General features: G+C 45.1%; 1 protein-coding gene across 4 annotated transcripts in view; it reads right to left on the minus strand.

Annotated features, from left to right (window-relative positions):
* The window catches only part of Rprd2 (regulation of nuclear pre-mRNA domain containing 2), a 70,164-nt gene extending 63,308 nt beyond the window's left edge, over positions 1-6,856 (minus strand). For 2 of the 4 annotated variants that reach the window (XM_042681393.1, XM_042681392.1), the window contains exon 1: positions 6,463-6,856. In XM_042681393.1, the coding sequence (XP_042537327.1) occupies positions 6,463-6,667 (205 nt within the window). In that variant the 5' untranslated portion in view covers positions 6,668-6,856. The remainder of the gene's footprint in view (positions 1-6,462) is intronic. The other 2 variants (XM_042681396.1, XM_042681395.1) reach the window with 1 other exon arrangement.
* Between the last annotated feature and the right edge of the window lie 3,667 nt (positions 6,857-10,523).

A 10,523-nucleotide genomic window follows, 5' to 3' on the forward strand; every position in this document is an offset into this window, starting at 1 on the left:
GTGTGTGTGTGTGTGTGTGTGTGTGTGTGTGTGTGTGTGTGTGTGTGTGTGTGTGTGTGTGTGTGTGTGTGTGTGTGTGTGTGTGTGTGTGTGTGTGTGTGTGTCCTGGGGCTTGAACTCAGGATATGGGTGCTGTCCATGGACTTTATTTTCCCAATGCCTGGCTGTTTTGGGTTTTTTGCTGGCCTCAAACTTACTAGTCTTAAACTAGATCCTCCTGCCTCAGGATCCTGATTGCTGGAATTACAGGCAAGTGCCACCTTATCCACTACTCTCTGTCTCTCTCTATCTCTCTATCTCTCTATCTACCTATCTATCTATTTTGTTGGTTGAGGTGCTTGACCTCTGGGCCTGGGCGCTGTCTCAACTCTTCAGCTCAAGGCTAACACTTTACCACTTGAGCCACTGCGCAACTTCCAATTTTCTGGTGGTTTACTGGAAATAAGAGTCTCGTGGACTTTCCTGCCTGGGCTGGCTTTGAACAGAGATCCTCATATCTCAGCCTCCTGAGTTGCTAGGATTACAAGTGTGAGCCACTGGCACCCAACTTTATTTTTCTATTTTTGAACACAAAATTAGTTTCAAAAATAGTTTTGAGGAAAATATGAATATATTTTTGTGTTCTACAACTGGTTGTCAGTTACCCTTCTACCTTTCCTAAAAAAATTTAAGTGGCAGATTGAAGGCATAACTTAAGTAGTAGAATGCCATGTATGAGCAAGAAAGCTGAGCAAAGGCACAAGACTCTTGGGTTCTAGTTCTAGTAGAAAGAAAGAGAAAGAAGAGGGAAAAGCGGGAAGGAGGAAGCCAGAATGAAACATCAAACACACAGCATTTTTTTTTTTTGGTTGGTTGTGGGACCTGAACTCTGGGCCTGGGCACTGTCCCTCAGCTCTTCAGCTCAAGACGAGCGCTCTACCACTTGAGCCACAGCACCACTACTGGCCTTTTCTGCTTATGTGGTGCTGAGGAACTGAACCCAGGGCCTCATGCACTCGAGGCAAGCACTCTACCACTGAGCCACCTTCCTAGCCCAGCATTTTCTATTTTATCCTTGTTCTATAGAGCACCTGTTAATTACACTACAAAGGCAGGTCTCGTTCATCTTTCACTTACTAATTTTCACCACTGTACTGGGAACAAAATTTTGGCATAATTATTTTTGAATATTCAGGATCTTAAGATTATCTTTTACCTGAACAGTAGATAATTTGAATGTTTTCTGTTTGAGGTCCTGTGCTAAAATATAAACATTATCTTCAGGGTTTCTTTTGTTTTTTAAATCAATCATGGGACTTATCCTTGGGTCCTATCACTGAGCTCTTTTGCTCAAGGCTAGTGCTCTAACCCTTTGAGCCACAGCTTTACTTCCACCTTTTTGCTGGATAATTAGAGATAAGTGTCTCACCAGCTTTCCTGCCTGGGCTAGCTTTATACTGCAATCCTCAGATCTCAGCCTGCTAAGTATCTAGGATTAAAGGTATGAGCCAGTTGGGCCTGGCCAGCTCATTGCTTTCTTGAAAATGTCTCTCTGTGTAGCCCAGGCCAGCTTCTAACTCACTATCTTCCTACCTCAGCCTCCTAAGTGATAGGACTACAGGCATTTGTGACTATACTGGGCTCAAGGTTTTTTGTTTTTGTTGGTTGTGGGGCTTGAACTCTGGGCCTGTGAGCTGTGCCTCAGCACTTCAGCTCAAAGCGAACGCTCCACTGCTTGAGCTTCAGTGCCACTTCTGGTTTTCTAGTGGTTTATTGGAGATAAGAGTCTCACAGACTTTCCTGCCCAGGCTGGCTTTGAACAGAGATCCTCAGATCTCAGCCTCCTGAGTAACTAGGATTACAGGCTTGAGCCACCGGGGCTAGGCTTTTAAGGTTTTTGATTAACTATTTCACAACATTGTTTTAGCAAATATTTACTAATAGCTTGTTAAATCGCAAGTGCCATTCTAGTTGCTTGGGGATACAACAGCAAACAAAACATAGCCGTTATCAAATAAAGATGTAGCAAATAAATAAAGTAATTTTACATAATGAAAATAAGATTATACAGCCTTGGGCTGGGAAGGTGGCTCATGGGGAGTGCTTGCCTTCCATGCATGAGGCCCTGGGTTCGATTCCTCAGCACCACATAAGCAGAAAAAGCTGGAAGTGGCGCTGTGGCTCAAGTGGTAGAGCACTAGCCTTTAGCTGAAGAGCTGAGGGACAGAGCCCAGGCCCAGAATTCAGGCCCCATGTCCAGCAAAAAAAAAAAGATTATACAGCCTGGAAGTGATGAGGGAAGCCCTTCTGAGGGAGTAATATCTGAGCTTACATCTAAATGATGAGAAGAGCCAGGTGCCAGTGGCTCATGCCTATAATCCTAGCTATAGAGGAGGTTCAGAGCTGAGGATCATGGTTCAAAGCCAACCTGGGCAGAAAAGTACGAGACATTCTTATCGCTAATAAACTACTCAGAAAAAGCCAGAAGTAACTCTGTGGCTCAAGTGGTAGACTGATAGCCTGAGCACAAAGAGGCTCAGGGACAGTGCCCACACAGATAGTTCAAGCCCCAGGACCAGCAAAAAAATAAAAATAAAAAATAAATGAATAAAAATAAATGATGAGGACTGGGAATGTGCTTAGTGGTAGAGTGCTTGCCTAGCATGCATGAAGCCCTGGGGGATTCCTCAGTACCACACACACAGTAAACGCCAGAAGTGGCACTGTGGCTCAAGTGGTAGAGCACTAGCCTTCAGCAAAAGAAACTAAGGGACAGTGCCCAGACCCTGAGTTCAAGCCTCAGGACTGGCAAAAAAAAAAAAAAAGATGAGAAGGCAACAGGATCTTTAAAAAGTCTGAGAGACAGGCAGAGCAGATGATATATGCTTTTGTAAACCAAAGTAAAAGAAGTTCACAACTTAACCCTGTTGCAACACTGTATCATCAGATATAAAGCAAAGAAATGGTATGTTTATATTACAGAAAGATCATTTTAAAAAGCAATAGTAATCAAGCGGAGAGTGATGACGGACAGTGACAGAGAGTTAATTTGATCAAGGTTGTATATATATATGGATATGTGAAAATGAAATCCCTTTGCACAATAGAAGCTAATAAAAAATTCAAAATATAATGAATACTATACTCAAGCAAATTAAAAGAAGTCTGAATAAACTAACTATAACCCATTTCCATTATTTACTATGAATAAGCCTTTTATTGCAATTATGAAATTGATTGATAAAATGAAAAAAATCTGAGAACTAAGAATACAGCTCAGCAGTAGAGAATACTTAGGAAGCATGTGGGCAGACAGATAAATAAGAAAACAAACAAACAAACAAAAAACAATCGAGACAACATCTGATAAAAGAATAGACACAGGGCTATGAACGTAGCTTACTGGTAGAGTTGTTGCCTTGTATGCATGAGGCCCTGGGTTCGATTCCTCAGTACAGTATAAAAAGAAAAACCCAGAAGTGGCGCTGTGGCTCAAGTGATAGAGCGCTAGCCTTGAGCTGAAGAGCTGAGGGACAGAGCCCAGACCGAGTTCAGGCCCCACAACCGACAAAAAAAAAAGAAAAAGAATAGCCATTACAGTTAGTTAAATTTATAGAGATCTAAATTACTAAATGAATGTAAGAAGCAAAATCAGAAAAATAAATGGACAGAAAGACTAGTTAGTAATGTCAAAGACATCTGCTTCAGTTTTAACTAAAGCAGACTCAGCAACTGAATTCAAACCAAGTCTAATCATGTACAAATATAAAATTAAAAGGAACCTAACACATGAGCTATTATTCTTTTTTTTTTTTGGGTCCAATCATGGGGCCTGAACTCTGGGCCTGCGCGCTGTCCCTCAGTTCTTCAGCTCAAGGCTAGCACTCTACCACTTGAACCACAGCGCCACTTCTGGCTTTTTTCTTTTTGCTTATGTGGTGTTGAGGAATAGAACCCAGGGCCTCAGGCATGCATGGCCAGCGCTCTACCACTAAGCCACCTTCCCAGCCCCTATGAGCTATTATTCTATCTTCACCATTCAGCTAGATATTTCTCAAAACACTTTACCCCAAGTGTTCACTGAATGTAAATGAAATTACCCTTAGATGACAAAAGTTTAATTTCATCCCTCAAGGAAAATGGTGTCAGGTTTTACAAAGCTAAAAGCACTTAACTATATAAACTATATAGAATGTATTTCAATGGTTTGGGGGTGTGGCCCAGTAGTAGAATTGCAGACTAGCAAGCAAGGCCTTATTTTATATTTATACCCCAGTAACGCTTAAAAAAAAAAAAAGAGCTTCTAATGGAATATTACCACCTTCATATATTGACTAAAGAGAGGCATAAAAATTCTGGCTGAGTGGAAAAAAATATATGGTTGTTACTTATGAGTAGGCAAGGATATGGAGACCAACTTATTCTTGCAAATTATGTAATGACAGAGTTAAAACACCCAAGTGCAAAGGTAGAGATTGTAAACTGCTTGCATAATTTGGTAAAAATATTTTTTAAACAGGATGAAGAATATGTTTTTATACTCGCATTAGCTCTACTTACTAGCACTGGTATACATTCAATATTACTTACAAAATTAATGATGAAGTCAAATCCTACCTATACCTTGTTTTTTCGTGACACTGGGATTTCTTTAACTCAGGGCTAAGCAGCTGCTCTATCACTTCAGCCAGGCCAGTCCCCCCAACCCCCACCATTTTACTATGTTACCTTTAGCAACTTGTCATTTCTAAGCCCTAGTTTCCAAATGTTAATCAGTGATTTAAAACTCTACTTTTCAGTAGATTATGATAATGTAATGGCTGGGCTCATCACAGATATATGATATGTAAGAGTCTGATGATGACCGTTAGCATATTTGATATTACAAGTTCTAATTTTACCTCTTGGTCAGAAAGTAACTATTAGAGCTCTTACTGGCAAATACAGATTACCTAATCTTGTCTTTTCTCTAGTATTTCTTAGCATTAGGAATCAACAATCCAAAGAACTACTCTCCAAAGACTAACTTTAAACACAAATGGTTTTAAGATTTAGGCCTATCATTTTGCAAGTTTAATCCATCTGTTTCCTAGAAATAACTAGATGATGGATCTTTCTAATGACATGCCACAGACAGGAAGCAAACTAAAACAAATTATATGGAGTTAGGGAATACACATGGAATCTTCTCAGCAGGAAGCAACAGTGACTTCTCCCTGTTTCCTCCTAGACTTCACATCTTTTTTGCTTTTCTTTTGTCGGTCATGGGGCTTGAACTCTAGGCCTGGACACTGTCCCTCAGCTCTTCAGCTCAAGGATAGCACTCTACCACTTGAATAACAGCGCCACTTCCGGTTTTCTGGTGGTTTATTGGAGATAACAGTCTCACAGACTTTCCTGCTGAGGCTGACTTTGAACCTCCATCCTCAGATCCCAGCTTCTTGAGTAGCTAGGATTACAGGTGTGAGCCACCCGGGCTGGCGATTTAACATCTTTTGCAAACTACCATACTTTAGCGAATTTCTTATCTATATATAAAGCAGCAAAGGGGAGGGGAGGCTGACAGGGAGGAGGAACACAGGATAAAGACAAAAAACAGATAGATAGATAGATAGATAGATAGATAGATAGATAGATAGATAGATAGATAGATAGATAGATAGATAGATAGACAGACAGACAGACAGACAGAAAGATGAAAACACAAGAAACTCTATTAACTCAAACTCAGTTCTGTAAAATGTGTCTACAGGGGGCTAAAACGTAGTCCCATACGTTTTACACTTTAAGGTACTGATCATGATACTGACTACACTACTGCAGTCATGTCTAGTATCAACACCTCTATTTTACTGTAGTAAACACAGGTAAAGAGAAAGCAGGTGGTCACCTCCGATCCACGCACACCTCATATCCAGCTAAGTCTCTCTTTAATAACACATCACAACTTTTAGGGACATTCAGCCACATAAACCCTCGTTATATTACATTATCACAAGTTTCAGATCAGGGAAAAAATACACCACAGACTGGCCCAACATATTCCGGCTCATCTACCATCAGAAAAACCAGACATCATTAACACGTCAAGGCCTGTAAGAAATAAACGGACGCGACCATTTCCATGGAGATTCATTAAAATCAACAACACAACCTTACAAAGCTCTGGGAAAAAAAAAAAAATCCGTAAAGCTCTATGGATCTGGGCCCAACGGCCCAAGGTCACACCAAGTCAATGGCTTAAAAAAAAAAAACCCAAGAAATGAGCTCCCTGCAGTTGGGAATAAGCCTGGCTAGGAATGGAGCCTGGGTTTGGGTCCACTCGGGTAACGTGAACAACGCCAACCGAACACAGAGATCCGTCAGGGAACCCCCCGCCCCGGGCCTCTCCAAACGTTTCGGGCCACATTTCCTCAGTTTCCCCTTCCTAGTCCCCACACCGCCGCCGATCCTCCCCCCCCCTCCCCACACACACACACTCACATCTCCGGAGCCACTTCATCCAATGGTAGACGATAGTACTGTGGTGTTTCTTGTTCTCGATACACCAAGACGACAGGCCTTGAATGGATTCCATAGTGTTGGTTACCGACTGGAATTTTCGATCCAACGAGGACTCCAGAGCCCCTGCCGAAGAGGCCGACGAGGAGGAGGCCTTACTGCTGCCTCCGCCACCGCCGGCCGCCATCTTCCCGGTTTGCACAAGCGCTGCTGGCTCCTCTGGCGGCCGCGGCCGCGGCGGCGGGAGCGGGCAAAACAATCAGTGCGAGTGCGTGAAAGCCGCCGGTGGGGAGGGAGGCCAGGGGGTGGGGACAGGGCGCGCGCCGGGCTCGTCCGGAGGCACGAGCTGCCGGGCACGCTGGCGGCTGCTCCGCGCGCGGGCGGGCGGGCGGACGTCCTAAGAGGGGCGCCGCGCGGGCTCCCGAGGTGTATCGGTATGGTGAAGGGGTCGTGTTTAAACCAGTCAGTAATCAGGAGAGAATCTGCGCAGAAAATAAAATTTAAAACACACACACACACACACACACACACACAACCCAGGACCTGCAAAACCTACTGGCGCCGAAACAAATGGGTTTGATACTCTACACGGCTCTCAACGCTGAAGGCCCTTTCCTCACCCCCCGCCCCCCCCGAAGCCTCCAACTCGCGGGGGCCAGGGCGGGCGTGAATATCCTTAAAAAGTTTTTATCACTCCCCCGACTGCCCCTTCCGTGGCAGGAATCGTTCCCTCGCCTTTTTAAGATTCCCCAACACAGAACAGGCCCAAGGCGACCTAAGCAAGATTTTTTTGCAACGCAATAGAAAAGGAGCAGCAGGATTCTGCGCACGCGTGGACCAGCCCTGCCCCTCAGCTTCCTCCTCAACCTTGGGAGCCGAGGAGGCGTGATTGCGGGCCGTTCGACCAATCGGGAGGATCTGGGAAGCGCGCGCAGCAGTCCGCTAGCCCCGAGGGCCCAGGAGGCACTGCGTTTTATTTATGCGCCTGCGCAGCAGATCCTTTCCCCCCCCCCCCCCCCCAAAAAAAAAAAAACCACTCAACGGGGAGTGGGAGGGCGTACGAGCAGGTTAGCGGAGTTAGCGGGTGGGGCTCCAACGTTTCGCCCGCTTTTTGCTTCCCAGAGGTGTCGCTGGTCTGGGAGCGGTCCAGTTCACACAGCTGAGCCAAGAAATTACCACCAGCAGTTGCCCACTGGCTCAGAGGGTCCTGTTAGTTCCAGTGGCTGCGTCCGCTGCCGACGCCGACTCGAGTACCGACGGAGTACAAAATGGTCGGCAGCCATCTTGCCGCGTCGCGGAAAGTGCGCATGCGCTAAGCCGAGCCCTAAGCGGTACCGCAGGATCCTGGGATGGATAGCATTCACCGCCAGCCACTGGGCCATCTGGGTGATAGGATGGGGAAGCAGATAAGGAAATGAAGCGGAAAAACTTTCTTGTAAAATTTTCCAAGCGAGGAAAGGATAGTAGGATGTGGCCATTTTTGCCACTTAAGATTCGACTTCAGGGGCTGGGAAGGTGGCTCAGTGGTAGAGCTCTTGCCTTGCACGCATGAGGCCCTGGGTTCGGTTCCTCAGCACCACATAAGCAAAAAGAAAAAAGCCGGAAGTGGCGCTGTGGCTCAAGTGGTAGAGCGCTAGCCTTGAGCTGAAGAGCTGAGGGACAGCGCCCAGACTCAGAGTTCAAGCCCCAGAACTGGAAAAGGAAAAAAAAAATGCGATACTTGAAGAGCAGAAGGTCCTGTGTTCCATTCAGCAACACTACCCCCCCCCCCCCCCAAAAAATAAAAGTGACAGGCTCTGGTGGCTCCTGCCAGTAATCCTAGCTACTCAGGAGACTGAGATCTGAGGATAGCAGTGTATTCAATTTATTTTCAATTTACAATATTTCCAAATATTAGGACATGTTCCCATCATGAGTTCCCATCCCACTTATTTCTGGTTCTTGCTGTTTAGCTATGAACCTTCCCTGAGCCTTGGTTCTGTCTCTTAATCTCTGAGCCTCAGTGATGTCATTTGTTACAGAAGACTAAAATATCACTAGGTACCTGTAGTGCACACCTGTAATACTAGCTATTTAGGAGCCTTTGATTTGTGTATAAGCATTTGAAACTAGTTCAGGCAGGAAAGCCTGTGAGACTTTTCTTTTTGCCAGTCCTGGGTCATGAACTCAGGGCCTGGGCACTGTCCCTGAGCTTCATTTTGCTCAAGGCTGCACTCTACCACATGAACTGCAGCACTAGTTCTAGCTTTTTCTATGTAGGTGGTATGAAGAATCGAACCCAGGGTTTTGTGCATGCTGGGCAAGCACTCTACCACTAAATGTACATTCTGAGCCCTTGATTTTTTTGGTGGTGTCGTGAGGCTTGAACTCTCGGCCTAGGTGCTGTCCCTGCGCTCTTCAGTTCAAGGCTAGCACTATACCACTTGAGCCACAGCGCCACTTCCAGTTTGCTAGTGGTTTATTGGAGATAAGAGTCTCACAGACTTTCCTGCCCAGGCTGGCTTTGAACAGTTATCCTCAGATATCAGCCTCCTGAGTAGCTAGGATTACAGGCATGAGCCACCAGCACCCAGAACTTTTTCTTTTCTTTTTTTTTTTTTTGTCAGTTGTGGGGCCTGAACTCTGGGCCTGGGTGCTGTCCCTCAGCTCTTCAGCTCAAAGCTGGCACTCTACCACTTGAGCCACAATGCCACCTACAGCTGAGTGGTTTATTGGAAATAAGAGTCTCATGGACTTTCCTGCCCTGCCTGGCTTTGAATCGTGGTCCTCAGATCTAAGCCTCATGAATAGCTAGGATTACAGGTGTGAGCCAGTGGCGCCCGGTTCCTTGAATTGATTTTTAAGGGTATAGCTGGGTCTAGGTATTTTTTAGGTCCATGTTCAGTTATTCTAGGCTTCTCCTGCTGCATCAACTTATAATACATTCTTTCAGTCTTTTACTGCAGGTTTTTTTGGGCCTGGGCACTGTCCCTGAGCTTCTTTTGCTCAAGGTTAGTGTTCTACTTGAGCCACACTTGAGCCTCAGCTCTTCAGTTGTGGGCTTGAACTCTGGGCCTGGGTGCTGTCCCTCAGCTCTTCAGCTCAAGGCGAGCACTCTACCACTTGAGCTACAGCACCACTTCCGGTTTCCTGGTGGTTTATCGGGGATAGGAGTCTCACGGTCTCTCCTGCCCAGGCTGGCTTTGAACCTCAATCCTCAGATCTCAGCCTCCTGAGTAGCTAGGATTACAGGCGTGAGCCACCAGCGCCCAGCTTGTGTATTATTTTATATACATATGAGGAGGAGCTTGGGTATTGCACCTTTGTGATCCTCTCCTATCTCTTTGGGTCTCACTGTATGTGAGTACCTAGAATTCTGTGTACTTTGTCATATCCCAGTGCATTTTAGATTTAACTTCTGCATTTCAGGGAGAACATGTGCCATTTGTCTCTCTGAGTTTGGCTTACCTTATTTAACATGAATTATTCAACTGAGTTCCTCTGCAAATGACGTTATTTTATTTTTTCTGATGGCTGTATAAATTTACATTGTATATGGGTACCACAGTTTTTGGATCCACTCATCTATTGTGGGGTACCTCAATTGCTTCCATATCTTGGCTATTGTGAATACTGTGGCAATGAATATGGATGTGCAGGTGTCTTTATCATATCCTGGTTCATGATGCTTGAGGTAGATGCCAAGGAGTAGTATGACTGGGGTATAGGGAAGGTCTGTGTTTAGTTTTCTAAGGAACCTCCAGATTGCTTTCCAGAGTGGCTGTACTAGTTTACATTCCCACCAGCAGTGCAGTAGGGTTCCTTTTTCTCCACATCCCCACCAGCATTTGTTGTTAAGATGCAAAATATTAGGGGCTGGGAAGGTGGCTCAGTGGTAGAGCGCTAGCCTTGAGCTGAAGAGCTGAGGGACAGCGCCCAGGCCCAGAGTTCAGGCCCCACGACCAGACCAAAAACAAAAAAACAACAAAAAAATGCAAAATATTAGTCAATGTAAGTGGGGTAAGATGGTACCTCAAGGTTGTTTTGATTTGCATTTCTTTTAT

This window comes from Dipodomys spectabilis, unplaced genomic scaffold (genome assembly GCF_019054845.1).
Source record: "Dipodomys spectabilis isolate Male_0828 unplaced genomic scaffold, ASM1905484v1 ptg000069l, whole genome shotgun sequence".
In the NCBI taxonomy this organism is placed as follows: domain Eukaryota; kingdom Metazoa; phylum Chordata; class Mammalia; order Rodentia; family Heteromyidae; genus Dipodomys; species Dipodomys spectabilis.